Below are 23,555 nucleotides of genomic sequence, written 5' to 3'. Positions count from 1 at the left end.
ATGTTTCTTCGACAGTGACCTAACCTGAATTTTGGTGTAAGTTGAAACACACACTAACCTAAATCACTTACCTATCCTAACACAATTGTAAAATCATAATCTAGAATATAAAAACACAACTAAGCCACAGAAAAAGGAAAATAACATAAATATACTGTACTGTACACTGTATTGCATATTCTTCTACCATGTGCAACCAAACTAGTTCACCCACATAGTCCATAAGTATACTAACATACATAGTCCATAAGTATACTCACATACACACAAACATGAATTTCACAAACATAAAACACTCACATCTCAATTTTTTTAAGTTGTAATGGGAGTGAGTGTCATAAACTTGAAATGTCGTTATGTCGAGACTGTTGTAATTTAAGAATCGTGTGTGTGTGTGTGTGTGTGTGTGTGTGTGTATTAAAAGGTCAATATATGTGTGTATTCCAGAAGGCAAGGTTGGGTTATTATTTGAAAATTAGTGCAATTCCCCAAATTAGCAGAATAAGAAAATACCATCTAATTATTTCAGTTGATTTCAATAGATAATGTTGATCAAATTCATAATAACTCTTAAACTAGGACTAGAAAGGAATTTTCTGAAGCTGAAAAAGTGTATCTCCTCCCAAAAGGACCTTCAGCAAATATCAGACCTAATGGTAAAACACTGAAAGCTTTCCCCTTGGGATTGGGACCAATAAAGTTAAGAGTTTCCTAGGTCTGCCAAACAAAGTACCACGAACTGGGTCACTTAAAACAACATAATTTATTGTTTGTCAGTTCTGGAGGCTAGAAGTATGAAGTCAAGGAGTTGGCAGGACCATACTGTCTCTGAAGGCTTTAGGGGAGGATTCTTCCTTGCTTCTTCCTAGCCTGTGGTTGTTGCCAGCAATCTTTGGCATCCCTTGCTATAAGGACACATAATTCCAATCTCTGTCTCTCTTTTCCCATGGTGTTTTCTTATGCGTGTCCTTGTTCTTTCTATAAGATACCAGTCATACTGGAGTAGGGTACACCCTATTTCAGTATGACCTCAGCTCAAATTCATTATCTGTGAAGACCCTATTTCCATATAGAGCCACATTCACAAATACTGAAGTTTAGGATTTCAACATATTTTGGGGGGAATATTTAACCCACAAAACAAGGATTCCCACGATTTCTACTTCCTTTTGCATTAAAGGTCCTAACCAATGCACTAAGGCAAGAAGAAGAAATAAAAGATATAAAGATTAGAAAGGATAAAATAAAACTCATTATTTATGGATGATATAGTTGTCTATACAGGAAAATCTTAAGTATCAATAATTAACAGATAAATTATCAGAGTAAGTTTTTAACAATGTTTATCTATTTAAGATTAATATATAAAATTAATTTTATTACACTATAATAGCAACAAATGTAAAATAAATGTTTAATAAGATATAATTCATCAAAGCATAGAAAAAGCAAACATCTTGAAACAAAATATGTGTAAGACCTCTAGGCAGACAACTATAACATTTTGAATAAACTTAAAGATCTAAATAAATGGAGGAATAAGCCATGCTCATGAATTGGAAGACTGAGGATTGCAAATATGCTGTCTTTCCAATAATCTATAGATATAATGCAATCCCAATCAAAATCCCAGTTTATGGAAATTGACAAGCTGATTCTCAAGTTTATACAGAAGATCAAGGCCAGACAAAGATCTGTTGTACAAAGTGACAGGACCTGTACCACTAAATATGAAGACTGATTATAAAGCTATTTTCATTAAGACAATGTGGTGTCGACACAAAGACAGATAAATAAGTCAGTGATACAGAATAGAGGTTCCACAGACCCACACATGTATGGACACTTTTTCCACAAAAGAAGCAGCAGTACAGAACCATGCAGAAAGATGATTGTGCTGGGATAACTGGATATTCATATGGAAAAAAAATTGATGCACCAAAAGAGTTACTCTCTCTCACATACACACAAACATGAATTTCACAAACATAAATTTGAGCAAAAGAATATAGCATACTATAAGATTTTATTCATAAAAATTAAAACTAAACCATAGTGTAAGAAGTCATGACTGGTTAATTGGGGGAGAAGAAAGTGTTAGTAATTGGGAATAGGTACAAGAGAAGTTTCTAAAGAAAAAATATTTCATTTCTTAAGGGAGGGGGTTCTAGTTGTGTTTGTGATAATTCACTGATATGTACATTTACATTTTGTACACTTTCATCAATATTCCCAATAAAATTTTTTTAAAAATTAGAAACTCATTCAAGAAATATTTATCTAGAAATCACTATATATCAGGCATTTTACTATATCTGGGTTATTAAAAGCATAATTTTTTACTTAATGCATAAATACAGACGTGCTCCCTGCTCTGGTGACACTTGCATTCTGATAGGATACAGACAAAAACAATTACAATAATGAATAGAGGTAAATACATAGAATCAATCAGTGGGATAAGTGCTTTGATACCCTTAACTTGCTATTAAAGGGGGACTCTTTCTCTTTTGGGGTTGAGGGTGATGAAGATAGACATTTGGGCCTTCGTGGAACTAATTACCAAAATCATTCAGAAGTGTCTGTCCTCCCCTCAAAAGTTGAGGTTACTTCTTTTGTATATAATGGTTCCAACGTAATTTTAGATTTATTCTTAGTTACACATAGGAATCCTATCTGCTTACCTGAGGAAAATCTTGGCTTGAAAGTCATGACACCAGCTCCTAAGAAAACCAAGGAAATACTGTTACTAATTTGCAGTTACTTTTATAGCTATTATCCTAAGATTTTAAAAGTTCTCTTGAAATCTTAATACAAAAAGCACCATGTATTAAAATAACATTTTCTTGAATATGAGATACATGCTAAATGTAGAATATCTGGAAAATCAGAAAATTACAAAGAAAACAAATGTCCATAGTTCTATCATCATAGCTACCGTAAATGTTTTGGTGCATTTCTTTCCATTAAAAAAAAAATTCCTTTATTTTCAGAGTTGAGATCAGAATGTCTGTGATTTTGCAACCTGTGTTTTCCACTTAAAAATATAATGGCCATTTCCCCATATCATTTACATAATCTTTCTAAACATTATTCTTAAATTTGTAAAAAATTATTTCCCCAAATAGAATCATCACAAAGAGAGATCATTCGTCATATGCAATCGAGTCAACCGTCTAGGGGTCCCAGAGTTCTGAGAGCCGTCTAAACTCCGCCAAAGGCTCTGATGCGGCACTGGAGCCTGGCAGCTGCAGCGGAGGCTACTTCGGGGGCAGCTGAGGCCACCGATGGGGACACGTCTGCAGAGTCCCCTTCTCACCCTCATGCAAACTGCCACTCTGAACAGACCCAGAGCCAGGAGAACCCTCCATTTTCTGATGGGAGTGACATGCGCCGACAAGGTAAGCTCCTGGAGATGCCTGAGGCTCAGGCCCTGAGCGCGTCCCTGAGCCCCTGGCCTCGGGCCAAGCCTGCCCATCGGGGCCCCGCAGACAAGCAGCCCGGGCTCGCTCCCGCTGCAAACCGAGCTGCAGCCCCCGCAGCGAGCCTCTGTAAGTCCCCAGTTCGGTCACTGATCCAAACTTGGGAGGAGCACGCCCCAGGTTCCGGCCCTGCCGGACCGCCCCATCCCCATCCCTCCGCAACCCCCATGGTCGGGAGTGCGCAGGCGCAGCCGCAGCCGCTGAAGGTCCTGCCGCTCCTGCAGAAACACCCCAGCCTGCCGCCGCCGCCGCCGCCGCCGCCGTTCACCATGGGCTCAGGTTCCCAGCTGCGGCTGCCTCTGGGGCTTTGCCTGGTGCTTGGCACGCTCCTGCTTTCTGCGGGGGCCTCCGGCGTCCGCAAGCGGGGCCCCTCAGTGACGGCCAAGGTGACAGAACGAGGGGCTACGACTTCCCGTCCTGCCGGCCTGAGGGATGGGTAGTTTTGGGGCCCGGGGGACCTTTGGGTTTTAGCAAGGACGGAGGCAGAGAATGGGAGGCAGCCGCAGGGCCGGTGAGAGGGGATCGTCCGCACCACGGCGGGCTGGGGGTGGCGCTCTGCAGAATGATGGGGGTGGGGGCACTAGTCTAAATCCCAGCCTGCCTGCTCTTTGAACTTAATCTCCCAGGTGAGTGGTCCCGCCCCAGGGTTAGGGTCAGCTTCCAGAACCGGTGGGCCCCTTCTCCAGGAAGGAGACAGCCCAAGTACTTCCTTCATCGTGGCGGGGACTGTGGAACAGAAGCAGGAAGAATGTGGGAGGGACAGGGATACGTGGAGGAAACACGCTCCGAGCCCAGGGGTCGGAGCTGGGCCGCTCGCTGCGGATGTCACCCAGCATGGAAGAGCCCAGGTCCAGCCCCTGCCCCGGTGGTGTCCAGCAGGCGTCACAAGCCCTGCTCACGGAGAGGCTGTCCTCTGTTTCGGAACCTGGTCCTCCCCGGCTCGGGAGAGAGGGAGAGGTGCGTTTTTATAGACGTCAGAGGCTGGTGGACAGACCCCGGGCTTGGGAAGGTCTGGCGGCAGGCACCTGTAGTAAGGCCAGCCTTTTTATTTCAATTAGAGGGGAAAATCTGCCATGGACCTTCCTTACTTCAGTTCTTTTTCCTGCATATTTAGTCAAGGTTAGAAGATAATGACAGGGTGCAGGGAGAGACAGTGGAGAGGAGAGGGAGGGAATGATTTGGTTATTTGTTAATTACCACAGCTAGAAAAACTTACCGGTGGTATTGTCTCGGAATCTGGAAGGAGGGGCAGCTGCAAGTGGTCTTAATAACCAGTCCAAGGTTGGACTGTGGAGATGGTACTGTGGAAACAGTAGAGTGCTTAAATCTACCACAGACTCCACCTGAGGGGGGGTGTGGGTCAGAATGGTTGGGACCCAGAGGTTCAGCCCAACACCTGATGTAGCCTGAATGAACCCAGAGGCCACGAGAAGCTGCCTGTGTGAGGTAATGCCTGACTGTTTTGAGCACTGATTCCGCTCCCAGCCTCTAGATCTATTGGGCTTCTCTAGCTTTGGGAAATGGCTTGTGCAGGACACGGAGCTGAAGGAGGGGGAGAGGACTTCTTTCAGTCTCTTAGGGTAGAACAGCCATAAACATATAATTCACGAAATGATGAAGGAAATAAAGCCTAATATAGATTGGGTAACATTTAAAAATACCTGGAAGATAAGAAAAAACCAGTCTGGCAAAAATTTAGGGAGGCAAACTTAGTGCATATGCAAAGGCCTCCAGACTCCAGATCATGCAAGGGCCCAGATGTCGCTGGAATGTGGGTTTTGGTTTCGGAATGTGGGTTTCGAGGCAATTACTCTTATCATTTGAGATCCTATTCTAAGTGCAGGTAGAGCTGTCGAAGGGTTTTAAGCACAGGTTTGATAGGATCTCATATATGCTTTTAAACAGTTTCTCTGCTGAGTCAGTGGAGAGAGAACTAGGAGGTCATTTTGGGCCCATGCCAGCGTTCAGATGGTGGGGGCTTGGATTAGGGTGGTAATTGCGGAAATGGGGAGCAAGGACGGGACTTGGAATAGATTTTGGAGGAATAACAAGATTTACTGACTGTTTAGAAAACAATTAGGATTGCTAGATAAAATACAGGAGGCCTAGTTAGATGTGAATTTCAGGTAAACAATGACAAATTTCTTAGTGCGAGGATGTTCCCTGCAATGTTTGGAAACAAGCTTAACCAGGGCAAGTCAATCACCACGTCTGGGGGTGTGCCACCTGATTTGGGAACCTCTAGGAGAGAAGGAAGCTGGTGGCTCCCGGAGAGGAGGAGGTGAAGGTGCTGTCACTGAGCGAGTTTCCATGTGCTGTGCTCTAGGATTACATAGGCAAGTCTTCTCCAGAATTAATTACCTTTTCAGTAACTTTTTTAAACAACAAAATCTATTGGAAAATGGAGACATGGAAACTGATTTCTCTGAGTGTGGAAAGGTAGATTAATTGGCCACTGCTCTGTTTGTTTGTTCTGTTTTGTTTTACCCTAGCCTTCCTTTCCTTTTCATCTGATTTCTAAAAATAGGAATCTGTAAATGAGGTGTGAGGTGCTGTCCCTGCTGGGCCCTTGAATGGCACTCTCCTTGTCCATGAATCCTGCTGCCAGGCTGCGGGCTCAGCCTCCTGCTTAGGCAGAGGAGCTCAGCTCCGCTCTGGCTCATTGGTGTCAACAGCCACTGGATTGGCATTTGCAGCCTTGCATTTTCTGCAGAGCCGTGGGTTCTGTGTAGTCAGGCACCTACAGAGTAGAAAGAAATGCTGCCATCTTTCCGGCTGTGTTCTTGACACCGCTCACTGGCACTTTCTACAGCATGGAGTGGCCATGAGACTAAGGCTAGGTGATCTTGGGCAAGTTTTCTGATGTCCGAGGCTCTGATTTCTTCTTTGTAAAATAGAGATGGAAATAATACCAGATGTGATACAGCAGGTAAAGTGCTTAGCTCGGATTTAAGTTCCTGACTTAAGGGGTCAGTTGTTAGTGTTATTTGTGTTTTTAATCCCTCAGCAGCAGTGCAGACCGGAAGGGAATCTCCTGTTTTACAGGGATGGGAGAACAGGAGCTCAGAGCTTAACTGACTTGCCCGAGAGCCCACGGTCAGGTGGTGGTGGAGCTGGCTTTCCTTGACGTTACAGCTCACTTTCCTTTGGCAATGGAAGCAGGATTAACTCTACGGTGGTGTGGCTCAGGCTACTGGGAGCCTCTTCACTCTGCTCCACCTCCCTGCCTCCAGTGCCCCGTAATTTCAAATCACTTCAAGGGCAGCTCCGAGGGGGGGTAAAAGAGGTGACGGGAGGTGCCCATTCCTGAAGTGCAACATGGGACCTAAGTACCAACTTTTCCAGGACGCCTGCCCTGATCCCCATAGATAAGCATCAGCTCTAACCCTATTGTATCCGTACTCGTGTCATAAGACCCGATTTTCCATTATATGACAGTACTGGTATATGTGGGACTGTATGCTCCACATGAGAAGGGACTTTATAGCCCCCTACCCCTTGTCAGGCACAGGGCTTGTTTCCAAGGACACACAGCAGAATCAGAGATGACCTCAGGGCATGAAGGTATAAAGGAAGAGTTTACCTGATGGCCACATGGGACCCACCTGGCTAAGTGTGTGTGAGCCCTGGTTCTCATTAGTATCACCTGGCATGGGGCTATTTAGCATTTTTTGAGCCTATATTTGAGGTGACAGTGTACTAGGCGCTGGGTATCTACAAACGCCTGTTCCTACCCCTCAGGGGTTTCCTGCCTAGATTGAGAGAGCCTTGTTAACGATACATTGCAGTCTAACTGGACGCAGCCTCGGACTGAAGTTTGGGTTTTCACATTCCTGGTTGGAGAATCTTGGGAAATTACTTAACATCCCTAATCCTCACTTTCTCCTTTGCAAACTGGAGAGAATGAAGTACCTGCCTCTCCCAGCAAGGGTATGGTGAGAACTAATTATATAAGATATGCAGGAAAAGCACACTGAGACACCACTGACTGACCAGGTCATGGTTTTCTTCTTCCTCCCCCCCTCCTCCAGCCCCCCCCCCATCTTTACATCCCCCCCCCCCCACCGCCCCAGTGCAGACCATAGTGCCTCATTCTCCAACTGGTCAAGCGCCCCAGATTCCAGATTCCCCTCCCCCTGCCCCACCCCACCCCCACTTGCGTAATATTCCCAAAGTCTCCTTTGGGGCCTGTTCTCGACCTTCTCTCTGTTGCCCCCCAGAACCTTCTTCTGCCTTCTGGAACTGGTGAGGGTCTGCCTCGCCAGCACTATGGGCGGAAGAAGGGCTGGGCTAGTTCTCTGCACACAGACCTCACTTCCAGCCTTGGTGCTTTGGTTGCAGGAAGAACTCTGCCAGGTGGGGCTTGGGCCCGTTCTGGTCCCGGGAGGCCGCTCCCATCACGTGCACCTTCTCCAGGCTGCCTTCCCGCCGCCCCTCTGCAACCCCCGGCCTGGGGATCGAGACCTTGGTGCTGTCACATGCTGCCTTGTACTGTGGTTGTTCCTTTACTCATCCCATCGCTTGATTTAAGCGACCTTAGGACGGGAATTCTCCTGTGTAGTTTGTCACTTCACGTTGCCTTTTACACAGGTCTTTGATCAATACTTGTTGACTAAATAAGATTTTTAACATACAACACAATCAACAGTTCAAATGCTATAGAAATGTTTACTTGAAACCTATGTGCTCTTATTGATCAATATCACCCTGTGAATAAAATTTTAAAACTAAACAAAAGGAAAAAAATGAAGAAATCAGATTTTTACCATTTCCATTAGAGTTAGGAAAAACTCTGCTATATTTTCTTGCTGTCACTCATGAAGTCAAAGGATATGGCCACTTGGGGGGGGGTCGCATTCATATGTGTGCTAGGTCACATGTCAGAAAATAAGATTTTTATTGAGTTATGCTGGGTGAGAGGCACTTCTCTTCAGTTTCTCATACTTCCTGGATTGTATTCTCTTTGCTTTCTGAACATACACTGGATTTATTTGCTCTTCTTTGTTTCAAAAGTCTGGCAAGCTTCTCTAGTATCTTATGCAGTGTTTCTTTAAAATTACATCCCTGATTCTTTTCCTGGTGTTGCTTGATTTTTGCCTGCGACAGAATTTACTCCTTGTGTGGTAATCCCTTTGGAGAATGGCTTCTCCTCACCACGGGCTTTGCGGAGCCAGGCTCATCTGCATCAGTGCGGCCATGTTGCATTGCTCTCCTCTGCGGTCCTGCCCACGGCCCCCTCTATGGCCCCGTCTACGACACCATTTACAGCACCGTTTATGGCACTGTCTCATCTCCCAGTCTTTTCTGCATTCTATAGAGTTCTACTGTGTACATAATAATATGGTTTTTGCTGCTCTGGCCATGTAAAAATTGTAAAACATCACACGGAACACTAAATGTCACATCATCCCGTGACAGGCGTACTGATGTATTGGCAGAAGCTCTTGTCTCGAACTGAAGGTTGACAGTCTTTACTTCATGATTTTTCTAAACTGTAAGACATCTTTTTTCTCTGACAACCCCTATATTTTTTAAAGCCATCTCCATGAATGGCATTTTTCTTTCCTCGTTCAAACATTAAATTGGTTCATATCATTTAAACTCGCTGATAGAACGCCCTTCGACTCCATGGCCTTTTCAAACGCTCTGTCTCAGAATCATCATCACAGAGTGAGTTGTGAAGCAAAATGTATATAATTTCATTGTAGATGAAAAGTTAAAAGCAAAAAAGTCCAAGAGAACTTTTAAAGTTCACCTGCAAAAAAGCAACACACTCACTTCTGGAGATGTCTCTTTTCCTTCTGTCCTACATCGTTGGGACAGAAAAAGAACACATTCTCCTTGTGTCACATGATGACTGGACTCAGTGTCTAAGTTTTCAGGGTAAACGGTTTTGTTAGGACCCGCGGGGAACGCTCGCTGTACTTGGGGCGGAGCTGGGGACCTGGCGCCTTACCGCTCTTGGCAGTGAGTGGCAGGCCTCTGGAGGACCGCTGCATACTTTCATGTCTTTTGTAGTCAGTCCCCTTGACAGCAGACGTTTACTGAGAACTCACTGGGAATGTGGCACTGTTTGAAGTTACACAATGAAAAATTAAATTAAATCTGGATGGTCAGCTTCTTTATCTTCTCACCATTTTTTTTCTTTTGCCAAGATGAGAGCACATGATGTTTCCATCTTTCAGAAGAGAAACAGTGTCCACTAACCTTCATCCACAGACTGGGAAACGGAAGCGGCGGTGCTTGTCTGGGGGCTGTGGGGACATAGGATTCTTGAAGACTTCACTGGCCAACTCTGACAGTATGGACTCAGTTTTAAACCCAGTACCTACCACAGTGTCAGGCCCATAGGTGGTGCTCAATAAATGATTGTTGAATGAATATTTGCAAGGGAAAGGCACCCACAAACTGGGATTAGAGTTTCTTTAACTTTTATCATCCTCCTTCATGTCCCCTATTAAAAATACTGGTGGGGGGAGGGGTGGGGCACAAAGAAAACCAGACAGAAGGTGACGGAAGACAATTTGACTTTGGGTGAGGGGTATGCAACATAATCAAATGTCAAAATAACCTGGAGATGTTTTCCCTGAACATATGTACCCTGATTTATCAATGTCACTGCATTAAAATTAATAAAAATAAGATAAAAAATACTGGTGGGCAGGACTTTCATATGTGGACTGATGCGCAGATTTTAATTTTCACTTACCTTGAATATGTGGCTTTTCTATGTGACCTTCCACTCTTTCAACAACATGCAGGTTTTCTTTGATGTGAGGATTGGTGACAAAGATGTTGGCAGAATTGTGATTGGCCTCTTTGGAAAAGTTGTGCCCAAGACTGTAGAAAACTTTGTCGCTTTGGCAACAGGAGAGGTAGGTCTCAGCTTTATTTCCTTTGTACACAAATTGGATTTCCCTCCTTTAAGCCAAGAAAAAGATGTCTCCTGGGAGGAAAGTACTAAATTAGTAGGTCAGATGAACTTGAGGTATCTTATAATATTTTATTTCACTTTTTAAAAAATATGTATTCTTCAGGCAGTCAGTGTCCTTAGGCTTTTAGAGATTGAGAGAAAACAATCAGCAAGTGAAAATGCAGCCTGACCTGTGGTGGCGCAGTGGATAAAGCGTCGACCTGGAAATGCTGAGGTCGCCGGTTCGAAACCCTGGGCTTGCCTGGTCAAGGCACATATGGGAGTTGACGCTTCCAGCTCCTCCCCCTTCTCTCTCTCTGTCTCTCCTCTCTCTCTCTCTCTCTCTCTGTCTCTCCCTCTCCTCTCTAAAAAAATAATAAATTTAAAAAATTTTAAAAAAAATGCAAATTGCTCTCTTTGTACTTATTTACATGAGTACTTTACTTTCATAGTTTGTGGGGTTTTTTTACTTATTTATTGATTTGATCCATTAATAATACATTTCTAACAGTAAATCATTGCAGGAACCTAATCAAGTTCTGTAGGTATTTTGCATAATTTTCTCATTTTGTCATTTCCAGATAAACACTGGGGTTTATCTTTCAGTATGGGTTATATCTGCTTGTATATTCAATTGACATAATCTCTTTAGAAAGGATATGGATATAAAGGAAGCAGATTTCATCGTGTCATCAAAGATTTCATGATTCAAGGAGGAGACTTCACCAACGGAGATGGCACTGGCGGTAATGTTGTCTTTTGCATTTTCCCTTTCCCGCTTAACAAATGGAAACCTAAAATTTCCCCAGGTGATTGAGTTCCCAGATTTAAAAAACAAAGTCATAAAGACCATCAAACTAATTATTTAGGAAGGATAGAGTTTTGGGGCCAAATCTTGATAGATATAAATGAATGAGTCTCGCCTGACCTATGGTGGCGCAGTGGATAAAGCGTCGACCTGGAAATACTGAGGTCACCGGTTCGAAACCCTGGGCTTGCCTGGTCAAGGCATATATGGGAGTTGATGCTTCCATGCTTCCAGCTCCTTCCCCCTTCTCTCTCTCTGTCTCTCTCTCTCTCCTCTCTAAAAATAAATTTAAAAAAAAATTTAAAAAAACCTTAAAAAAAAATAAATGAGTCTTCCTAACTTTAAAGAGTATTACTTAGGTGTTCATTATGGTTCCAGAGTGGAAATACATTCTTGTAGTGGATTCTTTTGCAGTTATTAACATGCTAAATGACTACTACGCAGCTGGACAGAAAGATGTCTGCCGCAGGAAGAAAAGGCAGAATAACACTGTGTGTTCATTAAATGTTGGTGGGGGGGGGGGTCGGGGGCATTATTCTAGAATGGTGAAATATGTATTTAGATGGCACGATTATATGTGAATTTATCCCCTTCTTTCAAAATGATTTCATTTTGTCAACTCTTTATAATAATATAAAGTTAATAGATGAGTTGTCAAAATTATAAATTAATTTTTATCAACAATGTTAGAGTTCTATAAAGTACATATAATGAACTTCATAGCATTTCAGACTCCCTTAAGCTTGTTGTTTCTTATCGAGAACTCCAGCGACCTAGCTCCTTGGACTGTTTTCCCCCAGAAATGTAGTGAGTTCTTTCCCCGAACACACATGGTATATATAACTACACAGCATTTAAAGTTATTTCAGGTTTAAGATTTTTAATTTAGCAGATAGCAGTTTGGGTGAGTATTAAACTGCTAACTTTTTAAAGAAACCGAGGCCTTTTTCCAGCACTATTGCTAATTTTATGTTCATTGCAATGGTTTATTTATAACAAAATGACTACCAGTAAGTGCTTGGATTTGCTGGGCACTTCAGGAAGATTACTTTTAGTCCTTGCAAAAATGCTGCAAGGGTGTAGCATGGAGCAGGTCACTTGGTAAATGGGGTTGGTGAGGAGATGCAGGAGAGCAATCCCAGCTGCTGCAGAGCTGGGTCTCCCTGGAAAAGCCAGCCACTGGGGGACTGGTCCCCTCAGACTGACATCCCACTGTCCTGCCCTTGGGCCCAGCAGGAATGGGGACTGAGCTCTACTGCGACTCCCTTTCTATATTTCTCTCTCTCTGCCTCCCCTGTCCAGAGTGTGTGTGTATGCATGTGTGTGCATGTGTGTGCACGCATGTCCTGAGTTCAAGTTCTCTGAGTTTTGGAGATAGGACCTTATGGACCGCTTAACTCAGCCTCGACCCCTCTGTGGGCAGAGCTTTCCTGCCAGGTCACCTCATATGTCTCTGCATTGCTTGCCTCCGTTGATATACGGTCCTTCTAACTGAGCCAGGATTTCCAGGTTGGCAATGGACGGATAAGAAGCTCTGCTGAAGGGGAGGGTGTGAGTATGACAGGCACTCAGGTGCTGGAGGATGGGGCATATACTTCTCATGGTCTATACAGTAGTTTATGTAGAAAATGTGTTCTGCTCTACCTGCTGCTTTGCTAGAACTCCAGCCCATATGCCTCCCTTGCATTCTCTTGTTCAGGCCGGATCACTGGGTGTTTCCAATTGCCATCACCCTCTGCATTTTGACGAGGCCTGACGTCATCGTGCCTAATGACTCCAGGCTGCTCTTGCTCTTAGTGCTGAGGCAGGAAAGAGCACCTGCTTTAGTCAGAAAGCCAGATGGTCGAGTTCTGTTCTGCTGTTTTCAAGTTTTGTAGCCTCTGCTTCTTATTGCAAAACAGGATTGGAATACCTATTTTATAAGGTTGTTCTGAGAATTAGCGAAGGGCATATATTAAGTGCTTAGTGCACCCTGGTTGGATGCTGAGGTAGGAGTGACCCAGGACAAGTGTCCTGAAGCTCAGGACAGAGACTGAGCCACAAGGATGGCACATCCACCTTTCGATCTGGCTTTATGATGACATCCTGCCCTTTAGTTGCTTCTATTTCACAGTGAAATCACTGACCTACTTGGTCAGGGTTTGGTCCTTGGTTAGAGTCCAGAGGCTATCCTGCCATTCTGGGTCAAGTATAAGGTTTTTGTTGGTGATGTATCCGTGTCAGTCCGTGGGGCCATGCTTCTTTAAGAACTTAATTTTAGTTCAAAACCCTGGGCTTGCCTGGTCTAGGCACATGTGGGAGGTGATGCTTCCTGCTTCTCCCCACTCTTTCTTTCTCTCCCCTCTATCTAAAAATCAATAAATAAAAATTTAAAAAGAATATTAATCAACATAAATGAGAAAAAAAAAATAAGAAGTTAATTTTGCGCTGTCCTTCACTTCTCCTTATGTTTTACCATTTTTTCCCCTTTCCCCACTCTTCCTGGGTCCTACTTGCCAATTCTACTAAAACCTTATGTTTCCCTTTGCAGAATTTCCTTTCATATAACATCTACTGATTCTCCTCTTTCTTGTTTTGTTTCACCAGGCGTAAGCATTTATGGTGAGACATTTCCAGATGAGAACTTCAGACTGAAGCATTATGGCATTGGCTGGGTCAGCATGGCCAATGCCGGACCGGACACCAATGGCTCTCAGTTCTTTATCACCCTGACCAAGCCCACCTGGTTGGATGGCAAACATGTAGTATTTGGAAAAGTCATCGATGGAATGGTAACTTGATATATTATTTTTCTCATTCCAAGCTTTATATTTATAATGAGAATACTTTCAATGATTTACTTTAATCTTAAGATGCGCTTGTTAAAGATCCATCATTATGCGCTGATTGGACTCTTCAAAGGTGAATAAGTTATAAATGAGATGGCATTTTAATTGTTAGGAGCACTGGGGCAGAAGCTGAGGATTTGATATGGAGAAGTTGAGTACTTAAGTTAATTTATTTCACTACTTGCTATAAATGGAAACTCTTTTTTAATGAAACTAAATGAAACCAGAGCCCTGTGTGTACATACAATGGAATATTGTTCAACCAGAAAAAGGAAGGAAATCTGTCACATACTACAACATAGATGAAACTTGAGAATGTTATGTTAAGTGAAATAAGTTAGTCATAAAAAGACCGTATGATTCCACTTATATGAGGTATCAAAAGAAGTCAAACACATAGAAACATGAAGTAGAATAGTGGCTGCCAGTGGTTATTGGAGGAGGAAATGGGGAGTTCGTGTTCAATGGCTATAGAGTTTCAGTTTTGCAAGATGAAAAAGTTCTGAAGACTAGTTGCACTACTATGTGAATATCTTTAGTACTACTGAACTCTACTTAGAAATGGATAAGATGATGAATACTTTATTATGTATTTTTTTTTACCACAATTAAAAATAAAATATAGCCTGACCAGGCAGTGGCTCAGTGCATAGAGCGTTGGACTGGGATGCAGAGGACCCCGGTTTGAGACTCCAAGGTTGCCAGCTTTAGCACGGGCTCATCTGGTTTGAGCACAGCTCATTAGCTTGAGCCCAAGGTCACACTGGCTTGAGCAAAGCGTCACTTGCTCTGCTGTAGCCTCCCAGTCAAGGCACATATGAGAAAGCAATCAATGAACAACTAAGGTACCGCAATGAAGAATTGATGCTTTTCATCTCTCTCTCTTCCTGTCTTTCTGTCCCTATCTGTCCCTCTCTCTGTCTCTCTGTCTCTCTCTCTCACACACACACACACACACATACACACACACACACACATATATATATATTCCCCAGTGCTGCATGCAGTCCAGTCCAAACACATGTCACCTTTAAAGACACACAGTCCAGCAACCAAAATTAATAAAAAGAAATTTATGTCTCAAAAAATATCAGGCCCTGGCCGGTTGGCTCGGTGGTAGAGCATCGGCCTGGTGTGCAGGAGTCCCAGGTTCGATTCCCGGCCAGGGCACACAGGAGAAGCGCCCATCTGCTTCTCCACCCCTCCCCCTCTCCTTCCTCTCTGTCTCTCTCTTCCCCTCCTGCAGCCAAGGCTCCATTGGAGCAAAGTTGGCCCGGGCACTGAGGATGGCTCTATGGCCTCTGCCTCAGGTGCTAGCATGGCTCTGGTTGCAATAGAGTGACGCCCCGGATGGGCAGAGCATCGTCCCCTGGTGGGCATTCTGGGTGGATCCCGGTCGGGCGCATGCGGGAATCTGTCTGACTGCCTCCCCATTTCCAACTTCAGAAAAATACAAAAAATATATATATGTATCAAAGGTTTCCAATCATAATCCATAGGAACACTTCATAAAACCCTCATTCTTTTCCACTATCCATGTTTTTCCTCCTTAGCAACTGCTCAGAGTGGCTCTCTCAACATTTGAAATGGCAATTGTAAGGTCTGCCCAACCCAACTCTGGATCATCCCTGTCTTCTTCTCATTTTGTTTTGTTTTCATGTGAGTTCTGTCCCCCTCATCCAAATGTAAATAAACCAGTCTCACTCACTGCAATTTTCCCACAACTTCCATCTGCCATTCTGATTCTACTCAACCAGAAAATGAGCTGGCTGATTCACAATGTCCCTTACAAGGTAACAAAGTGCCCAACCTGAGCCATCAGAGATAGAATTCTCAATAGCAAGTGGGATGAGAGGGAAATAGGGTAATTACATATCACTTACTATATCACTTCACATCCCATCACGATGAAGGCCATGCTTATAGTCTCATGAACTACAACTGTCCTCAAAACAATCTGTTCTTCAATGATAACACATGCCAGCCCTCCTCAAGCCTCTTACTGAACTTTGCTCTTGAAATGAGCTAAACATGGGCAAGCATGTGTTAAATCAGTCTGGGTTTCACTGGGGCCCAACCAGGTTGTAAATAGTTTAAGTGTAAACTGATTCATTCATCCATTCAATGAGTATTTTTTAAATGTAATATCATGCTAAGTTGTAAGAAAACTGAAGAGTGCAAGTCTTGAGTTTTCTTTTTTCTTAATTCAGTGAGAGGAGGTGAGGCAGAAAGACGGACTCCCACATGCTCCCCAACTGGGATTCATCCGGCAAGCCCACTAGGGGGCAATGCTCTGTCCATCTGGGGCATTGCTTTGTTCCTCAGCAACTGAGCTCTTCTTAGTGCCTGAGGCAGAGGCCATGGAGCCATTCTCAGCACCTGAGGCCAACTTGCTCCAATAAAGCCATGGCTGCAGGAGGGGAAGAGAGAGAGAGAGAGAGAGGGAGGAGTGAGACAAGGAGGAGTAGGGAAACAGATGGGCGCTTCTCCTGTGTGCCCTGACCAAGAATCAAACCTGGGACATCCACATGCTGGGTTGATGCTCTACCCCTGAGCCTACCGGCCAGGGCCAGGTTTTCTTCTTCTGGTCATGGTTTTTCTTCTAGTCCTCTACATCTTACATATTATTGCCCTAATTGTAGCAACAATTTTCTTCTATCCATTGGTATGCATCCTTGGGAGACCTGCCACCTGGTTTTAGAGGAACAGTCTTTAACATTTTATGGATTATAAACTTCTTTGAGAAACTAATGAAAACTGAAGACTTTTGCCTGACCTGTGTCGGCGACACTGAGGACGCCGGTTCAAAACCCTGGGCTTGCCCGATCAAGACACATACAGGAAGCAACTACTACAAGTTGATGCTTCCAGCTTCTGCCCTGTCTTCTCTCTTTCTCTAAAAATCAATAAATACAAATCTTAAAAAACAACAACAAAAAACTGTAGACTTTCCAGGGGGGGAAAAAGTGTGTGTGTGTGTTTTATACAGAAGCAGAACCTCCAGAGGTGGGCCCACAAGTCAGCATTTAAAAATTGTGGCAAAATACATGTTACATGAAAATTTCCATTTTTAACCATCAAATAAGCATTTTTTAAAAGTGCCACAGGTCATTCAGATGTAGTCACTGCTTTAGGTACACGTGTGCGCAAGCACAGTCCATTTAAAAAATATACAGTATTAGAAGAATGCTGGCCTTTCATCTTAAATTGATCTAAGTCAACCAGAGGTTGGAATATTTGACACCATGTCCAAGGCACTCAGACACTATTGTTACTTTTGTCTTAATCCCATCTGAGAAACACCAGCGCCAACCTGCCCAGTCCTTGGCTGGTCCTCCTTCAGTGTGACACGAAACGTAGAGCTGTGACATCTGCCAAGGCAGAGAGAGGAGTCTGTACCCCACTGTGGGAGAGGGTGACATTAGTATTACACTCGGCCTATAGATTAATAGCTTGGGTCAGTTTTGAAATGGGCAAACCCAGAACTAGCCCCACTTCCAAATCTGCTTTCTGGCCCATTTCATGATGCCTAGACCTATTGTAGGTAGAGTTGAAATGGACTCAAACCCCAAGTTAACTATTCTATTGGGTTGTAACAAGTGAATGGAAATATCTTTTATTAGAGGTAGGTATCTACAAAAATATCTAATTTTTTTCAGAAAATGCTGATAAGAAGTGAGGAAATACATATTCTCTAATTAGCAAGGTAGTAGTTAAACTTTATTCTATTATATATAAATTTCCTGAAAGTTCTAAGTTTTCAATAGTTATCTCGCATGGTTTCATAATCATAAAAAACAAAAAACCAAAACAAACTTCCTTCCCCCTTGGGTTTTTAGATTCGGCGTTGGTTCCACTTTTTGATTGCCACGTTTGCTGGTCAGAAGTGAACCGTGGGTCTGCTTTTCTCTCACCAGACAGTCGTCCACTCCATAGAACTCCAGGCCACTGATGGGCACGACCGTCCACTCGCTGACTGCGTCATCATCCACAGTGGCAAGACAGACGTGAATACGCCCTTTGTGGTTGAGGTCCCCGACTGGTGACGCGCTGGCGGAAGCAAGGAGCATACTCTGTCAGGGCGCATGTGTGATGTGTGTGTATGTCTGTCTGTCTCTGGAGTCATCAAAGCTACTGTTTTGCTTCGTCTCTTTACTTTTCTCCTTTTTCCCGCTCCAGATCATAGGAGTCATAAAAGTCTGCCACTCAGAGTTTACATTGCATGAATTTTGGTGAATCACTTGTTTAGGAACTTTGTACTTAAAAGACGTATTCCTGTCCTTCAACGGTGCTATTTTTAAACTAGAAAACTTTGTACTAGCTATTTTCTTTTGAAGAACACAATCATTCTTTTGCTTGAATTAATCGTGATCCCCAAGTTCAGTGATGCTGTTCATTTGTCAGGAAAAGATGGGGACGTGAAGTTTATTATTTTGTATTTAAAAAGAAATTCTTTTTAGGTAAAGGGAGATTTGATTAGTGTAATTTGATATCTGTTATAGGGACCTTTACCTAATGAAAGGTGCTTTGCTGTTTCCTATATTAAATATTTCTATATAGATCAATTCTTTTTGTAAGATTTTTAAAAATTTAAAGTTCTTTAAAAAATTAATGTACAGTCCTGGCCGGATAGCTTGGTTGGTTGGAGCATTATCCTGAAGCACAGAGGTTGCCGGTTTGATCCTCGGTCAGGGCACATACAGGAACAGATTGATGTTCCTGTTTCTCTCTCACTTTCTCCATTCCTCTCTCTAAATATCAATAAAATAAACATTAAAAATATAATGTACAAAAATATATACACTCTCATGTTAACAATGAACAGATCTGAGAGGGTTCTATAAGTCAAAGTACTAACACAATTGGATAGTTTGGGATGAGAACACACAGAAATGATGCCTGGCCGCATCCCAAATACTTGACCTGATTATTCACTAATTTTTTCTAACTGCAACAGTTTTAGAAAGTTCCCTTGATCTCTGTCCAAATAAAAATGGTATCTTAGAAAATAGCCTCATTGCTTCTCCTCTGGGTTCCGTGCAACGAAGAGTCCAAAAAATCCCACCCCTTGAGCCATATGCTAAGAAAATTGCTTCAATGAGAGATGAGATGCAATGAGCATTCTTATGCTAAGGGGGGTATTAATGCCCACAGTCCTCTTGGAGAGCAGTTAATTTTTTTTGTCCAACAAGAATGTATTAAGGCCTTTGATGTGTTAGGTACCAGTACTGAGTTTTGAGGATATAGGAACAGACAGTGAGAAAGCGCCTCATGGAGTAAATAAGGTGTGAATAAAATAACTTGAGGGCAGTGCTGTTCCAATGACCAAGGAAGGCCCTGAGGGGACATTCGAGCTGAGGTCTGAAGAAGAAAGAGCAAGGGGTGGTCAGGGAGGTCTGCCATTCGCCTGCTAGGCAGAGCGGGAAGGGGGAGAAGGGGTCCTGAGCTGAGAGGGCGTGGCTCTGGAGCAGAAGGAAAGCCAGTGTGCTGGTCCTGAGAGGTCAGAGATCTGGCCCAGCCTGGATCATGTTGGCCTCAGGGGCCAGGGTCAGGTGCCTTTACTTACCGTGCATGGGCGAGCTGTCAGTTTTAAGCTGCGGAGGGGCATGCTGTGGTCAGGGTTTGAGAAAGATTACCTTTAAAGGGAGCTAAAGTAGTATCGAGAAACTCAAAACATTCCTATCCTTTGAAGTCCCACTCCTGGAAATCTGCTTTAGAAAGTAACCTGAAATTATAACGGGTGTCATTGTTTTGGTCAATCTGCAGTTAGTCCCCTGTGTTTTGAGGATGGATGACCATTTTGGGGGGAAACCACACCATTTTCTTTCTGGAAATTTCCCTCAAGCATTTCTCATCCTTAGTGTAGGCTGACCCTACGGATGAGTGAGTGTTGGTCAAGTAAGTTTGTAAATATATATGTTTGCTCGCTTATAGTTTGCATTGGGTGTGGGTGACAGGCTGTAAGCAGGCAGGGTAGTTACAGCCTAAGGCTTAGTTTCAAAACTAAACTTTTCCCCACACCCTTGACTGTTGCATGATATGGGGTGGTGCACTCTCATGAGGAATCCCATTATGCCTCAGATAAGTGACTTTGTATCAGAGACTTCCTTGTTTGTATATTGGATTAAAGGTTTTGATTTCTATACTATAAAATGGGGCAGAGGAGCCCATGCTGGAGGACAGCAGAGAAGGGCCACGTGGAGAAGAGGAGAAGCAGCCAAGATGGCAGAGTGCTGAAGGAGAAGCCAGTTTGTGTAGTTTGTGCAGAGAGAAGGAGATGGGGAACAGAGGCGAATAAGGCTGGTGAGCTAGAAACCTTTGGTTCTAGGAAACTCAGATAAGTCAGTGGCTTTGGGAGCCCTGAATGAAAAGAGAAGTGTTTTCCCATTGTGTGTATTTCTTGCCCGTCAGGTGCAAGCTAGGATTAAAGCTAATGGCCCACCAGTTCTTGGCTCCATTGTTTCATTACCATCTGTCCAAATCAAATGCGGAGTTACATGGGCCAGGCAGCTGTGATGGTGGCCGTGGCTACTGGCTTTACAGTGAGTATGTACCTGGCCTGGCAAACTTATTAACTCACTTGATAAATATCTATTGAGTGCTGAATAGGGCGGCAGTGTCAGCCCTCGTGGTTCCCATGGAAGAAGACAAATAATTCACACGTATACCACATGAAAATAGAGCAGAGCATCAGGTAGTAATGAGTGTACAGGGCAAAAAACAATAGCAGGTAGAGAGTACAGAGAGTGAAGAGGTAGGTGGTTGGGGAAGTCCTTGAGTGGGGCCTGAGGAAGGGGGAAATAGTGGCCTTGGGGACACTGGGAGAAGAGGTATGCAAGGCAGCGGGGACCAAGAGCAGTGGTTCCGGGTGAAGGACAGGCTGGTGGGTTGAAGGGACAGCAGAGAGTCCAGGTGTGCAGTGCCAGAGTGAAGGGGGATGAGGTGGGAAGCAGCAGGGTGTCCCGTCGGCCATCCAGAACATTCCCTCACCCTGACCCCACAACCGGCTCAGAGAGAGGTGTGTGAGCGACCCAGTCGTGCTAGAGAGCCTCCATCATGGGCCTCCGCTGGAATGATCAGGGAAGAGCTGCGTCTGTCTTCTGTGAGGATGGGAGGAGCAGGCCTGAGAGGAAAAGCAGCACTGAGGGACCCTGGCTCAGGAGACAGGAAGCTGCGGCCAGCAGTGCCTGCAGTCCTCTGCGCCCTAGCTCATTAGCTATGCAGGCTGATACAGTTCCCTTCTTGCTTAAGCCAGGGTGAATTATTTTTTGTGATTTGCAACCTAAAGTCATCATCTAATACAGCAAGACTGGGAAAGTTTTATGTATAAAGATGTGAACTGCAGAATTATTTATGATCACAAAATACTGGAAGCAACTTGATTGTCTTAAAATGGTTATAAAACATGCCTCCCATAATAGAATAGTACACATTCATTAAGACTGATGCTACAGAACTGGGAGTATCATGTGAAAATGGATATTTTCCAGAAGAAAAGTAGGAGTTCTGTATGTAGCATGATCTCAATTACATAAATATATACATACTCATAAAGCAAACACAACAGAATATAAATTGACATAAAGCAAATGCAAATGGTGGGATTTTTTAAATCTCTTACCTTTTTAGTTTTTACTTTTTTCAGTCTTCCAATTTTTCTCTGGAGTACATTTCTTTTTAATAGCTATGAAAAGGAAATATTAAAAATATTTTAAGTTCCTTTTAAGAGGCAAGCATAATTCTGATTCCAAAACCAGGCAAAGACAACACACACAAAAAAAATTATAGGCCAATATCCCTGATGAATTTAGATGCTAAAACCCTCAACAAAATATTAGCAAACCAGATCCAGCAATATATGAAAAAAATCATGCACCATGATCAAGTGGGATTTATTCTGGGGAGGCAAGGATGGTACAATATTCGCAAATCAATCGATGCGATTCATCACATAAACAAAAGGAAGGAGAAAAACCACACAATAATTTCAATAGATGCAGAAAAAGCATTTGATAAAATCCAGCACCCATTCATGGTCAAAACTCTCAGTAACGTGGGAATACAGGAAACATACCTCAACATGATAAAGGCCATCTATGAGAAACCCACAGCCAATATCATACTCAATGGGCAAAAATTAAAAGCAAACCCCTTAAGATCAGGAACAAGGCAGGGGTGCCCCCTTTCACCACTCTTATTCAACATAGTTCTGGAAGTCCTAGCCACAGCAATCAGACAAGAAGAAGAAATAAAAGGCATACAAATTGGAAAAGAGGTAGTAAAGCTATCATTATTTGCAGATGATATGATATTGTATATAGAAAACCCTAAAGTTTCAGTCAAAAAACTACTGGGTCTGATAAATGAATTCAGCAAGATGGCAGGATATAAAATTAATACTCAGAAATCAGAGGCATTTTTATACACCAATAATAAATTGTCAGAAAGAGAAATTAAGGAAACAATCCCCTTCACTATTGTAACCAAAATAATAAAGTACCTAGGAGTAAATTTAACCAAGGAGAGTAAAGACTTGTACTCAGAAAATTATAAATCATTGATAAAAGAAATCAAGGAAGATACAAACAAGTGGAAGCATATACCATGCTCATGGTTAGGAAGAATAAACATCATTAAAATGTCTATATTACCCAAAGCAATTTATAAATTCAATGCAATATCAATTAAAATACCAATGACATACTTTAAAGATATAGGATACATATTCCAAAAATTTATATGGAACTAAAAAAGAACACAAATAGCCTCAGCAATCTTGAAAAGGAAGAATAAAGTGGGAGGTATCACACTTCCGGATATCAAGTTATACTACAAGGCCATTGTACTCAAAACAGCTTGGTACTGGCATAAGAACAGGCATATAGATCAATGGAACAGAACAGAAAACCCAGAAATAAGCCCACATCTTTATGGACAACTGATATTTGACAAAGGAGGTAAGGAAATACAATGGAGTAAAGACAGCCTCTTCAATAAATGGTGTTGGGAAAATTGGACAGCTACCTGCAAAAAAATGAAACTAGACCACCAACTTACACCATTCACAAAAATAAACTCAAAATGGATAAAAGACTTAAATGTAAGCTGTGAAACCATAAGCATCTTAGAAGAAAACAGGCAGTAAGCTCTCTGATATCTCTCGCAGCAATATATTTGTCAATTTATCTCCATGGGCAAGGGAAATAAAAGACAGAATAAACCAATGGGACTATCTCAAACTAAAAAGCTTTTGCACAACTAAAGACAATAAGAACAGAATAAAAAGACAAACTACACAATGGGAGAACATATTCAACAATATGTCTGATAAGGGGTTAATAACCAAAATTTATAAAGAACTTGTAAAACTCAACACCAGGAAGATAAACAATCCAATCAAAAATGGGCAAAAGAAATGAATAGACACTTCTCCAAAGAGGACATACAGATGGCCAATAGGCATATGAAAAAATGCTCAACATCACTAATCATTAGAGAGATGCAAATTAAAACCACAATGAGAT

General features: G+C 42.8%; 1 protein-coding gene across 1 annotated transcript; it reads left to right on the top strand.

Annotated features, from left to right (window-relative positions):
* The first annotated feature begins 3,658 nt into the window (after nucleotides 1-3,658).
* PPIC (peptidylprolyl isomerase C) lies at nucleotides 3,659-19,409 on the top strand. The gene is made up of 5 exons (XM_066274197.1): nucleotides 3,659-3,868; nucleotides 10,244-10,357; nucleotides 11,048-11,141; nucleotides 13,790-13,974; nucleotides 17,949-19,409. The coding sequence occupies exons 1-5, from the start codon at nucleotides 3,752-3,754 to the stop codon at nucleotides 18,075-18,077; spliced, it is 639 nt and encodes a 212-aa protein (XP_066130294.1). The 5' UTR covers nucleotides 3,659-3,751; the 3' UTR covers nucleotides 18,078-19,409.
* Nucleotides 19,410-23,555: the final 4,146 nt, after the last annotated feature.

The sequence above is a fragment of the Saccopteryx bilineata genome, chromosome 4, assembly GCF_036850765.1.
Source record: "Saccopteryx bilineata isolate mSacBil1 chromosome 4, mSacBil1_pri_phased_curated, whole genome shotgun sequence".
NCBI lineage: Eukaryota > Metazoa > Chordata > Mammalia > Chiroptera > Emballonuridae > Saccopteryx > Saccopteryx bilineata.
This window is presented reverse-complemented; position numbering and strand designations above follow the sequence as displayed.